General features: G+C 34.2%; 2 protein-coding genes across 4 annotated transcripts; one reads left to right on the top strand and one right to left on the bottom strand.

Annotated features, from left to right (window-relative positions):
* Window positions 1–750: 750 nt before the first annotated feature.
* Window positions 751–8,415, top strand: LOC107485959 (asparagine--tRNA ligase, chloroplastic/mitochondrial). 3 transcript variants are annotated; one of them, XM_016106503.3, is made up of 16 exons: window positions 751–1,084; window positions 2,096–2,601; window positions 2,940–3,008; window positions 3,140–3,250; window positions 3,706–3,810; window positions 4,750–4,887; window positions 5,365–5,445; window positions 5,562–5,639; window positions 5,764–5,832; window positions 5,994–6,068; window positions 6,194–6,277; window positions 6,406–6,492; window positions 6,879–6,974; window positions 7,466–7,540; window positions 7,837–7,963; window positions 8,115–8,415. In XM_016106503.3, exons 2-16 carry the CDS (start codon window positions 2,209–2,211, stop codon window positions 8,228–8,230), a joined length of 1,704 nt encoding a protein of 567 aa, XP_015961989.1. In that variant the 5' UTR covers window positions 751–1,084; window positions 2,096–2,208; the 3' UTR covers window positions 8,231–8,415. The 3 variants fall into 3 exon arrangements, with proteins under 3 accessions (XP_015961989.1, XP_015962004.2, XP_052116015.1); XM_016106518.3 differs by lacking the exon at window positions 2,096–2,601; XM_052260055.1 differs by lacking the exons at window positions 6,194–6,277; window positions 6,406–6,492.
* Window positions 8,416–10,164: 1,749 nt separating this feature from the next.
* LOC107485982 (40S ribosomal protein S30) lies at window positions 10,165–11,003 on the bottom strand. The gene is made up of 3 exons (XM_016106529.3): window positions 10,841–11,003; window positions 10,587–10,724; window positions 10,165–10,438 (listed from the first exon to the last, which is right to left on the bottom strand). The coding sequence occupies exons 1-3, from the start codon at window positions 10,842–10,844 to the stop codon at window positions 10,392–10,394; spliced, it is 189 nt and encodes a 62-aa protein (XP_015962015.1). The 5' UTR covers window positions 10,845–11,003; the 3' UTR covers window positions 10,165–10,391.
* Between the last annotated feature and the right edge of the window lie 2,160 nt (window positions 11,004–13,163).

The following is a 13,163-nucleotide window of genomic DNA, read 5'->3' as shown; positions in this document are numbered from 1 at the left end:
TTCTCCGCACCGTGTCTCGCCGTCGTTGCTTTTCTTTTCCGTGTGGTGTCTCGCAGTCGCAGTTTATCTCCGGCCAAAATTTTCAAATTCTCAACTCTCAGGTCTCAAGTCTCAGACTAACTCTCTCTGCTCTATTCCTCTGAAATCTGAAATTTATTTTGAATATACATATTATGTATTATTGATGATTCTGAGTTTTGAGATATTAATTTTTGAATTTTTATTTGATTTCTATCGTTGATGAGTTATAAATTCAATTGTTTAATTTATTAATTCTGCTGAAATTGATTTTTAAATCTAATATGTTGTACTTGTTATTTTGGTGAATTGTTTTGCTGTTATTGATTCAAAATAAAAACATTGCCACAATTCTATCTTGTGTTGTTTATGCTGATTTATTTTGATTTTGGATTGGTAATTCTGATTGCTGATTTTCTGATTCTGAATTGTTGATGGTGTTATGGTGCATGCTTCATTGCATTGTGCTGGATGCATTGTTATCAAATCCGGCTTGACTTGGCCAGCTCGACTAGAAACTCGGTCATCTGGTCACTTGGTTGAGTCGAGCCACTCATCGAACCGGACAAGTATAGGACCCGGTGAAAACCGGTTCGACCCGAACAAGTTTCGACAAAACCGGTGACCCGGCCGGTTAATGTGACCCGGACCGGGTCGATTTTTTTTCCTTTCCTGGAAACGGCGTCGTTTCTGTTTCAGGGCCCCTAATGTTAATGAAACCCTAATGGCTAATCCGAATAGAACCACCCCGTCCCCCACCCCTCAGCCTCGTCTCTCTTCTCCCTCGACACTCGAACTCGACAGTCCCTCACGGCCTCATCGTCACGTCGTCACTCTCTCATCTCTCCCCTCACCTCGTCAATCGTCACCCTCAGTCTCTCACGGTCTCACCTCATCTTTCTCTCGATCTCGCACTCATCTGAGACTGAAGCTCGTTGTCGTGCCCCTGCGTTCGCTTCGTCTCGTCGGCGGCAGAAGCAGACGAAACCAGTCAAGCAACATCTGCTCCCTCGGGTGGTGTTGGTGGTCGTTTTGTTTCATTGCGGTCTCGGAATCAGTCAACCAGGTGAGCTCCCTCGAGTTTTCGACCCTGTTCTTTCACGGGATCAGTGACAATTTCGGTGAAATTAGAATTTTTGTTGAACTGGTGGTTGTTGTTGTTGTATTTGGTTTTTTATAGTTGTTGCTGAACCTGAGCAAATTTGTTTGTAGCTGATAACATCATTGGATTGAATTTTGTTGTTGGATAACAGAATTGAATACTTGAATAAATTAGAATTGTTGTTGAATCTGAGCAAATTTTAATTAGAATTATTGTTAAATCTGGTGGTTGTTGACTTGTCACTGTTGTATTTGGATTTTTAGAATTGATACTGAACTTGAGCAAATTTTTTTGTTGCTGATAACATCATTGGATTGAATTTTGTTGCTGGATAACAAGTTGAGAACTTGAATAAATTAGAATTGTTGTTGAATCTGAGCAAATTTTAATTAGAATTGTTGTTGAATCTGGTGGTTATTGCTGTTGTATTTGATTTCTTAGAATTTTTGCTGAACCTGAGCAGTTTTTTTTGTTGCTGGATAACATCATTGGATTGAATTTTGTTGCTGAATAACAGAATTGTATTTGATATTAAAATTATTAATGTTTGTAAAAGCATTTTAAGTTTTAAGAAAATATTATTTATATAATTTTATATATTTTTTAATTATGACCGAGTTAACCGGGTGAATCAGTGACCCATCGGTTGAACCGGTGATCCGGTCATATGGCCCGGTTGATTACCGGTTCGGTTCTGATAACTATGGCTGGATGGCTGAAATTTTTCTAATTTTGAGATGTTTATGGTTGATTCTGACTGCTTTGCTTATGCTGAAATTTTTTATTTATGCTTTTTTTATATTTTGTTGTTGATTATTTGTGAATTTTTAATAAAAAATTATGAAAAATTGTAAAATTTTAAAATTTACCACCTTAAAAATCTTTAATTTAAATATTTAAAATTATATATTAAAATTTTTATAATTTTATCATATATTTAATTAAACCGGTTGAACCTCTAAACCATTGAACCAGTCACTCTACCGGTTCATTGACCGGTTCGGTTCTCACAACCTTGCTTTGGAGTTTGTACTAAAAAAAAAAACGGATATATCCTCCATCGGAGTTGTCCTCAACAGCGCCACAGAATGGGGGCAATAGGGGTTGCTGCTGCTGCCGCCGCCATATCTATTGCACCAAAAGTAGCCAAGCACCTACGTCTCAATCTCAACTCTTTTCTCACCACATTCCCTAAAACCACCATCACCACAACCACCATGCCTCTCTTCCCCCGCTGCCGCCACTGCCTTTCTTCTTCCCTTTCTCCCCCCTTCTCCACCCGCTCCTTCTGCACCGCCACCCTCCAATCCAGTGATGCTGCCGCCACAGCACACACTAAAGTTGGAGAATTTCGGAGGAAGCTGAAGGTGGCTGATGTGAAGGGTGGGCCAGATCAAGGGTTGGATAAGCTTGGCCAGAGTCTTGTCATCACGGGTTGGGTCCGCACTCTTCGTGTTCAGAGCAGCGTTACCTTTGTTGAGGTCACCTTTCTTTATCTCTCTCTTTGTTCCTCTCATTTTTCTCAATTGGATGGCACATGGGACCTATTTCATGTGAGTTGTATACTAGAGAATAGAGATGCATTTAGTTAGTCGGTTGGTTGGTTAGTTAGCTAGTGTGTTAGTTAGTTGGTTGGTTTGTTAGCTTGTAGTAAGAGTAACCAAGTAGTAACTAATGTATAACTACCTAACCAATAAAGTGGAGCTGCTCAAGTGAGATACGAAATTAGGAAAATGCTATGTCCTTTCAAGTTTGTTTTATCTGTGATGTGGCAATGAACTTGTGTAATTCGACTGAGCAAATTGTTTGTTGTATCTAGATTAACGATGGTTCCTGCCTTTCTAATATGCAATGTGTGATGGATTCGGGAGCAGAAGGTTATGATCAGGTATGCTTCTTTCCTGAAACTCTGGTCGGTGGTCACTCATGCCTATCATGAAAGCCGGTGTATTTTAAGTTCATCAGTGCGATTTGTAGCTTTTTATCTGTCTGTTTTCAAGATCTGGAGCTTATTATTAGGTTGAATCTGGTTCGATTACGACTGGTGCATCTATTTGGGTGCAAGGAGTTGTGGTGGAGAGCCAAGGATCCAAGCAGAAAGTGGAATTAAAAGTCAACAAAATAGTATTGGTTAGTCTTCCCTCATTCTCAATCAAATTGGTCATTAAGTCATTATTTTGCTCTCAGAATTTCAGCATCTTGCCTATACTAGTCAGCCAAAATGTTGTATAGACACCTCCCCTATTATATATTGGCATTGTAACTGCTATTTGTTATTTTCAAAATTTCAAATATTTTAATGTGGACATGTTTGTAGCAGTACTGAGACGTCTCAATTGTGTATAGCAAAATGGATTGCTCTGTTTCTTTGGCTTAGCTCCTGAAAATTTTTGCTTTAAGCTCATTATTTACTCACTGAATTCGAATGTAATGTAGATCTCTAATTTCTGTGAATGATTAAAGTTGATTTTACTTTTCTCCATTTGTATTCATGCCAATAGACACGACATGATTCGAACTTTAGTTTTGTAAATCTTGAATCCAAGCTGGCAATTTGATGCTAATATTTGGTCTTGTATGTTCAGGTTGGCAAAAGTGATCCTTCCTTTCCCATCCAAAAGAAAAGAGCGAGCAGAGAATTTCTAAGAACAAAAGCGCATCTTCGACCAAGAACAAATACTTTTGGTGCAGTATGGTTTCCTTTATTTTAAGCATATTTGTATCAAGCTTGTTAACCTGTCTGCTTCATTATTCTAAAAGAAAAAATTATTTAGTCTTCCTTGTAAAAACTTTCATCTGCCTATAAATCCTTTTCATATTCTTGTTTTTCATCCGTCCTATTGCAGATGGTTTATAGTTAAGGGTTTCTACATAGAAGAATGGTGGGGAATACACATCTCTTAGTTTGATTTGTTCAGTGTTATAGTGTAGTGGGGTGCAACTGCTATTGTTTGCATGTTTCATGCGGATATCAAATTCATAAAATCTGAGTCAGACCTAGCTAGTTTTAGTTTTTTTTTTAATTTACACTTTAAGTTGAATTACTGTGACAGCTTTAAATCTTTTAATATAGATGAATAAAAATGAGATCTTGTATACATAGTTATATTGCATATTTTAGATAAATAATCTACACAGAAATATTGTAAACATATTTGATATTGATTTGAAATTACTCCCGGGAGGTTAGTCTTGTTCTGTTGCAAGTGTGTTGCACTGGTAGGTGTGTTAAATCTTGATTAATGTATTTAAAAATTAACGATCCATAAATATTCAAATACTAGTTCATCAGTTAAATCTAAGCTACTTTGTTACTTTTCCAATTTATCGGCCCAGTCAAGTGGACCTTCAAATAATTAATGTCATCCTTGTAGGTTGAAGACCTAGTCCTGTTAATTTTTTATTATGCAATTTATTCTTATAGATATGTTTTGCGGGGTAAAATGTTTAGCCGTTGTTTGTTAATCTCCTTTCTCTATTTTTCAATTGTACAACATATTTTGCTATACTTGTATTTGTTTAAAATTCTGATGGTGTGGTTGATTCAAGTAAGTTCTGTTACTATCTTACCTTAGGTGGTAATCATTTTTTAAGTCATCATGTTCTTTTTATGGTGAAAAATGGTTCAGGTTGCAAGGGTTAGGAATGCGCTGGCATATGCTACCCACAAATTCTTCCAAGAGAATGGGTTTATTTGGGTCGCAAGTCCTATTATCACTGCTTCAGATTGTGAGGGAGCGGGTGAACAGTTTTGTGTTACTACATTGGTACTCACAGCTCCATCCAGCGATAGTTCCTCTTCATAGTAATATATAGTTATCAAAATTCTGTGTTGATGCACCTTGGATATGCAAGGGCATAATTCTTCCTCTCCTCTTCCCCCACAGAAATAATCTCATTAAGTAGGAAATTTGTTACAAAACGTAACTTGTTCAGCAAGCAGTTCTGCAGTCCGATGCTATTAAACAGATACAAGAAAACTTCATTTTTTTTCTCAGAAGAGTATATAAAAAAGCATATTATAGGATGATAAGCTTACTTTCAGGCATTGATAAATTGACATTAAAGAACTAAAATTTAAGATAATGTTTCAGTAAAACTACTATAAGCAAGATCTTGTCAATGTTAAATTCAAGATCAGCAAATCTTATACAATCAGCACTATTTAGATATTTCCTGTTTAGTTTAAGATCAGATTATGGCGATATACTCTTACTTATATATTTTTCCTTTTTAATTTACAGATACCAAATTCTCATGAAACTGCTGATTCTCCAGTCGATGCCATTCCAAAAGTGAATAATGGATTGATTGATTGGTCGCAAGTAGGCAGATTTTTATGCTTACTCTTATGATATCGGTTGTCATTTGTAAATTTTCAACAAGCATGCAATGAAGTTTGTGCTTTACATATTCTAACTACAACTACTCTGTGCACCAGGACTTTTTTGGTAAACCAGCATTTTTGACTGTTTCAGGCCAACTCAATGCTGAAACTTATGCTACTGCTCTTTCTGATGTACATGCACCTCCTCCTATTTCTTCTTTTTCTTTTTAAAATTTTTATACTTTGGTTTGTCTTCCATAGAATTTAGTATTTTTGAATTTAGTTGAGATTCACTTTGAATCTTGTACCTATGCAGGTATATACATTTGGTCCCACTTTCCGAGCAGAAAATTCTAATACGTCAAGACACTTGGCTGAATTTTGGGTCAGTGGTTTCTGTTTTTGAGTTAAAGTTGAACAGATTGGAATTCAGAGCATGCATTCATTTTTGTTTCTAAGCTTCTGAGTCTTCCTTATTAGTTACTGTTATGTTTGTTTGATGGAACAAGAATTAAAGGAAATATATTGTATTTATTTTTTTCTCAGATGATTGAGCCGGAACTTGCTTTTGCTGATCTAAATGATGACATGGCTTGTGCTACTGCCTATCTTCAGTCTGTAGTATGTAACTTTCCACAATTACTTTGGAGTTTTCATGGTCTTAGGTTAGATCATTTTGCGAAGCTCATTTTTATATCATTTCTTCACATTAAAGCTTTTTCGCTGGATGCATTTGTTTCTTGAAGATTAGATATGTTCTTGATAACTGCAAGGAAGACATGGAGTTTTTCAATACATGGATTGATAAGGGAATCATTGACCGCTTGAGTGTATGAGCTCAGTGTAACCATCATATTACGTTCCTTTATCTGAGATTTTTCTCCCCTTCAGCTGCCCATATTAATTTTAATCACTGGTATTCTATTTCTCTATTTTATTTTGTTATTATTATGTAAAGGATTTGGCAAACAGAGATGTTGTGCAAATAACCTACACTGAAGCGATAGATCTACTGTCTCGAGCAAATAAGAAATTTGAATTCCCGGTAATCAGTCATATTTTCATTTTCCTATTTGCAGTGGAACACTTATTCTGCACTTGGCTTCTCCAATCATTTCCTTTTGCATTTGTTCTGATAGGTCATTGCTTCCAACTAAAACATGTAATATTATGTTTAGTCAATGTGCACTTAATTTTTGACTTTTGTGTATTCTTAAATTTAGTAGGTGAAGAATTTTATCCATTCTAGCACGCATTCAATTCACAATAATAATCTGCCACGTTATTTTCAATATTGAATTGAATTCCATGATTGATCTATGTTGCGAGGTCCAACAAGGACAAAGCTTGATTGCTATTGTTGTATTGACTCTAATTTTCATATATTAGGTGCTTACAAGTATTTAGCATCGGTTTCTTTGACTTCCATAGGTGAAATGGGGTTGTGATCTGCAAAGTGAACATGAGCGTTATATAACTGAAGAGGCATTTGGTGGTTGCCCTGTTATAATCAGAGACTATCCGAAGGCATGTTGATTTTTCCTTTTGTTTCTGCTCCTGATGTTCTATTCAATTCTGGGACAACATAATGAAAAGAATAAGAAATTTCAGCATGGCTGAGAAAATTGAAATCCTTGTTTTGCCCTCGTTTTGCTTACTTTATGTTTGGTGGTTGTTAAATATTGTTGAGAATATGGCTTGTAGTTGTAGGTAGGATAGGAGAAAAGAAGAAAGAATAGAAAGGTTACAAATAATATGAAATGTGTTGATACGATGACATATGGCCTGGTGTGTTATAGTAAGCAACACAACAATTCTATTTATAAGTCCTTGTAAATAGGAATGGTTTCTAGCTTCTTGTAACACATCGTATAATATTGTATCTATATGTTTCATATTCTATGAGACTTTCTATTCCTTTTCTCTGCTCTACCATAATAATCTCAACATGTTATCCAAGCAGTCGATGACCAGTGGTGAAACAATTTTACCTTGGCTGTTGGATTTGAAATTTTCAGGATATCAAAGCATTCTATATGCGGCAGAATGATGATGGAAGGACAGTTGCAGCCATGGACATGTTGGTTCCAAAGGTATGTTTTCTATTGCCTTTTCCCCTCTTTTTATTACTGTCATCAAGAACCGCTTGAGTATCAAATTCTCATATCTCCTTACTACTAACCGAAAGTTATAGTTGGTTAAGCTTTTGGCCTTTTAGATAACATGGAGTTCCTATACAAGTTAATTACCCTAGGCTGGTGAAGCCTCTTGTTTAAATTTTATTCCAGTAATATCTATGTTGTTTGTTTAGATAACATGTTGTTTGTTTTAGGAACTCAACTAAATGTAAAGTTATACTCATGATTTATAATTTTTGTGTTTATGTTAGATTGGTGAACTTATTGGTGGAAGCCAAAGAGAAGAACGGCTTGAGTATCTCGAAGCCCGCTTAGATGATTTAAAGCTAAATAAGGATGCTTATTGGTGGTATCTTGACTTGCGTCGTTATGGTTCAGGTGAAGATAATGCTCAAGTCTCTTAATTGTTGCGTACTCAGACTATTTTAACAGTTGATAGTAATCATTTAAATATAATAATGTGTCCTTTGTTCTTTATATCCTTCATTGTTGGCTGTTGGTAATGATGATATTGTGTTGGTGAATGCAGTGCCTCATGCAGGGTTTGGTTTGGGGTTTGAGAGATTAGTGCAGTTTGCAACAGGAATGGACAATATAAGGGATGCCATTCCCTTTCCTCGTACACCTGCATCCGCTGAGTTTTAGACCCTTGCATATATATGGACAGAATCTACATTCATTTTATTTTATACGAACTTTTATTTTTAAGAGTAGAGGTTAAGGGCAACTAATTGTATTCTTTATCTGCACAACAATATTAAAAATAATGTATTTTGAGCAATATAAATTATAGAATCTCTACTTGAAAAAAAAAGGGTTGTTTCTTGCTAGTATGGTTTTGTTTTTGGTATGTTTTTGTTTCCAGGTGCAGAAGATTGGCCTTTTTTTTCAGTTAAATTTTCATGCACTCACAGGTCGCGCAATTATAACTATTTTTTTTGGATAACTATTGTAACACTCTATTACACTAATAATATTTGAAAAAATTACATCAGTGAAAATAAAAAAACTCTAACAAAATATCCATACTATTAACAAGAAAAATAAATAAAAAATTAATAAAAAATCAAAACTTAACAAAAAGTACTAACAATAATATTTAAAAAATATTTATTTGTATAGTCATAAAAAAAATTTATAAACTCTAATGATTATCGTTTGATATCTTATTATAAATGAGATTAAATGACAAAATTAGTAGAAAAAAATAAAACCTACTTGCTTACGGAGAACGAAAGTTAAAATTAAGAATCATATTCGTGTTTAGAGAAAAAAAAAGTTAATTAAACAAAAAATTATGACATTCAAGAAAATTAAAAAAAAACAAGTTAAATCCTTGTGTTCCTTGCTTCGCATGCTTGCCAGGAAAGTAGAACAAATAAATCTTTTACTTTTAAACCAAATTCAAAATTATAATATATTTTATTTTAAAAAAACTGCAGGTAATTAAATTGTGAAAATCTATTATTTATTTTCACTTTTCTCTTCCACCACCATCCATGGACTTCATTTACCAGCACAGCAGCACAGTCCTACAATGTTTTATTGCAAACTGGAAAGTCCAAACTTATCCCTCTTCTGCCTGTCTTTTCTACACAAAAAATCACATGAACACAAGCTTGAGGAGCATACGATCATAAGAGATTGGGTCATGGTTTGGGGAGCTTTAATTCTTCAGTGATATACATACCAAGGGTAATGCGTACTAATTTGGAAAACATGGGGGAACGATTCTTATAATTTGTTTAGATCAGAGCAACTGTTAAATACAATAAACTTAAATTCAAGGATTCATTAGGTGGTTAACCAAATATTACATAAGCTAATAGTGGCCAAAATAAATCATCATGAGGATATTTTAACATCAAACTCAGGTACACAGCCACATGCTACTTACTATCACCACAATAAACGCACGCCTCAGAAAATGCGAGGTTTCTATGGCAATGGCGATAGCCAATTCACTTGTTCTGGGAGTTCAAACCACACCATATCAGGAACACCAAAAATTCCATATAAGACAACGGTAAATAACCTAAGGATCCAATCTCTAACATCCTCATCGCCTACAATATCATTGATTTTGCTTTCAGAGAAAAGTGTAAGGAAGAAGGGTCGAGACGAATTAATTGCTGGTAAACTAAGGTTGTCCGCTACACAAAATCAATCACTGACTGATAGCTAGTATAATAATAGACTAGTACGTGGTGATAAGATACGACCATTGTTACTCAGACCTGATAATCCAAACTTACGAAGAAACATGTATTTACTATACTTAGATGTAGATGAACTTCAACCCTAAAAGGCCAAGACCAAACCAATCTTAAAGATACTAGCATGATGAAGGTATATGCTAGAAATTAACCATTTCATCAAAAAGGGAAGCCATATTTTGATCTATGGGCTGCTTAAGGTGCGAAATTAGGGGCACCCTTACAACCAACCAATCCTCCTATGTTCATATTTAAGATGACTAGTGTCGAGATATTCAAATCACCAACATCGGTTTGATAACTCTAAACATAAAAAATTGTTTAAAGATAAAAGATAATCAGTCAACGGTGAAGATATGAACATAAACAAAATTTTGGTCCTTTTGAACACCAAGATAAGCTCTGCTTTAACTAGCAAAAATCTTAAAGGGGGAACATAGTTCAATATTAGCCCAAAAAAACTTTCATTGAACCATAATCAGAACTTCAACATCTTTAAATCCACCAATCAACTGATAAACAAGTAATACATCTCGCAAACTAATAAAATCAAAAATAAAAATAAAACCATCCTTCAAGCATCATCTCCCTTACTTCTCAGATGAGTTTGGTCCTCGCTTCTTTCCGAATCCCACCACTACAAATCCACAATAAGAAAAAAATTAGACACCAAAATTACAACACAATGAAAAAGAACCGAACTTAAACATTATGTAGCACACACAAAAACCCTAAGTCAAATTGGGGGTAAACGAAAAACGTGGGTTTTTGAAAAGAGGGTTTACCGGCGGTGACGAATCGGCGATTGTATTGCATGCGCTTGTGTGCTCGTCCACGTGGCTTCTTCTTCTTGTCTTGTTTCGCAACTTTTGGGGTTTGACCTCTGACTTTTCCGGCACGAGCTAGGGATCCGTGAACCTTACCTGCAATAAAGTAATCAATCGATTCATCAACACCAATCAATAAATAAATCACATACAACCACAACAATCTCAGCATAAAGAGAAGAACACGGAATAAGTGATTCCAGGTAACAAACCCATGATTTGTTTGGGTTGTGATTCGGAGCTGAGTGGTTCTGTCCTGCTCTTCTTTTGTTTGTTGCAGCGGCTATGAGCAGAAAGATCAATTGAATAATGCGAGGGTGCTATTTGTACTGCTACTTACTAGGGTTTAAAGGCATACGGGCTTACTTGTAGGCTATCTTCGCTACTATCCATTTTCGGCCCATTCTTTGAAGTTTCATCTGTTTTATGTTTTTTCCGTGGACCATGAAAATTGTGAACATCACAAATAACTGGTTGCAATTTAGGCTCAATAAGATAAAAATTAATAATTAAATTCGTCAGATTATTTATTTTTTAAATTAATTTTTAAATAAATTATTTAGTTATATTAGTCTTTTGTTGGATAGAAGATAATGTAGTAGGTTAATGCCATGTGTCACATGATAATTAGTTGATGTTTCAAGTTAGTGACACCTAGCACGCCGCATGTTACTTAACGTGTAAAAAAGTTATTTATAATCAAATACTCTCTGAAATTTTAGACGTAAGTCATTTTCATCCCTAAAAATTTAAAAATTAATCAAATTAATCCTTATATAAATTTTTTTTATTTTGTTTCATAATAGTAAATTTAAAATATTAAAATTTAAATTTTTTAAAATTAAAATTTTTATTATTGTTTAATTTATATGGTAGAACTCAATAATTAAAAAACTGATTTGTATCTTAATTTTTAATATAATTTTTTTTAAATAACTACTATATTTATTTAGTGAGATCTAAAAATTAAAATATCTAAAATAATTATTATATCTATTTAGTGAAATCCAAAATATTTAGTAAAATAACTACTATATTTTACTAGTTTTAATATTTTAGATTTCATTAAATAAATATAGTAGTTATTTTAAATGTTTTAATATTTTAGATTTTACTAAATAAATTTAGTAATTATTTTTAAAAAAACTATATTAAAATATTAAGATTCAACCAGTGATCCCACAAATTAATTTTTTAATTATTGAGTTCATATAGCCGGTCTGGTTGATTCCTAGAACCGTCTTACTAAAAATCGATTAAAAAACTGGCCGAATCGGTAGTTAACCAGTGGACCAACCGAACTAACGAGTTTTTTTAAGGTCTGGTTTTATAATCCAAGATCAGAAATGGCGTCGTTTTGATGCTAGAAAAACAGAACACTCACTAAGTCACTAACCCAGTCCCCCAGTTCCCAAACGCAGCTTCACCAATGTCTCCCTCTCCCTATCCCTTCCAACCATAATTTTCTCCAAGTCTCAAACGAGCAGAAAGAACGCCTCCACCAACCCTACCATTATCGGCGTCGACAGTGACCACCAGCAGTTGCCACCCTCGCCACTCAAAGCTTTTCTTGTCGTCACTGTCGAAAGGTCGGTTTGAAGCTTCTGTCGTCATCATCAGAAGGTTGGTTTGGACGCTTTTGTCGTCGGCCACCTCTATCCTGCCGAGCATCTGTCTGTGTCACCGTGGATTCTAGGCCTTTTCTACTTTCTCTGTCGCAGTGAGTTCTTCAATTTTTTAATTAATTTTCTTTTATTTTGTTAATTATATGAATTACCACAGTAAGTTCTTCAGTTTTTCAGTTAATTTTTTATTTTGTTAATTATATATGAATTAAACTATCTTCACCGGAAGTTATCACTCTTCTGTCATTGTCGTCACTTCCTTTCCTCCCTCGCTGTCGGTAAGCATTGTTGCTTCAAATTACTTTTGTTTATTTTGTAATTTGTACTGTTATTAATAATATTGAGCTGTTGATTTTTAGATTTTGTAAATACTTTTATAATTTTATTAATAATACTGGGTTTAGTGATTTACCGATTATTCGGGTTTTGTTATTTCACTTTAATGTGATTGTGGTTACATTATAGATAACAGATGAATTTGTGGCTGAATTTGCTAATTCGGACAATAGTGGTTTGTCTCCTGATCAAATTTTCTCATATAAACAAATTTCGATTTTATATTCTTTTTCACAAATTGAATGTTTAAGATAAGTAATTTATGTTTTTTGGACTGAATATTTATCAACAATAATATGATGAGAAAAATATCTGTAAAAAAGTCTATAATGCTCCGAACATTCTCATGACAATGGATATTATTTCTGTTTGTCGATTTTTAGCAAATTGATGGTGGTTCGATATCTGGTGGTCTGGGAGCGAAACCTACTCTTCTTTGCAGGTATCAGTTTCTAGAAGTGCATCAAAGTGTCTTTGATTAGATTGGATTTAGAAATATAAATAAATTAAATTTTGTAAATTGAAAAAAGAAATGAAAGAAATAAAGTTTTCGAAAAGCAGATAGACAAAAAAT

Source organism: Arachis duranensis, chromosome 1 (genome assembly GCF_000817695.3).
Source record: "Arachis duranensis cultivar V14167 chromosome 1, aradu.V14167.gnm2.J7QH, whole genome shotgun sequence".
Classification (NCBI taxonomy): domain Eukaryota; kingdom Viridiplantae; phylum Streptophyta; class Magnoliopsida; order Fabales; family Fabaceae; genus Arachis; species Arachis duranensis.
This window is presented reverse-complemented; position numbering and strand designations above follow the sequence as displayed.

What these genes read in the sequence shown, in the direction of transcription:
- LOC107485982 (XM_016106529.3), bottom strand. An exon ending in TCGCCGATTCGTCACCGCCG is followed by an intron (nt 10,439 to 10,586) that starts GTAAACCCTCTT and finishes GTGGATTTGTAG; the next exon opens with TGGTGGGATTCGGAAAGAAG.
- LOC107485959 (XM_016106503.3), top strand. Translation starts at nt 2,209, where the DNA reads ATGGGGGCAATAGGGGTTGCTGCTGCTGCCGCCGCCATATCTATTGCA. An exon ending in ATGCTACTGCTCTTTCTGAT is followed by an intron (nt 5,640 to 5,763) that starts GTACATGCACCT and finishes GTACCTATGCAG; the next exon opens with GTATATACATTTGGTCCCAC. An exon ending in GACACTTGGCTGAATTTTGG is followed by an intron (nt 5,833 to 5,993) that starts GTCAGTGGTTTC and finishes TTTTTTTCTCAG; the next exon opens with ATGATTGAGCCGGAACTTGC.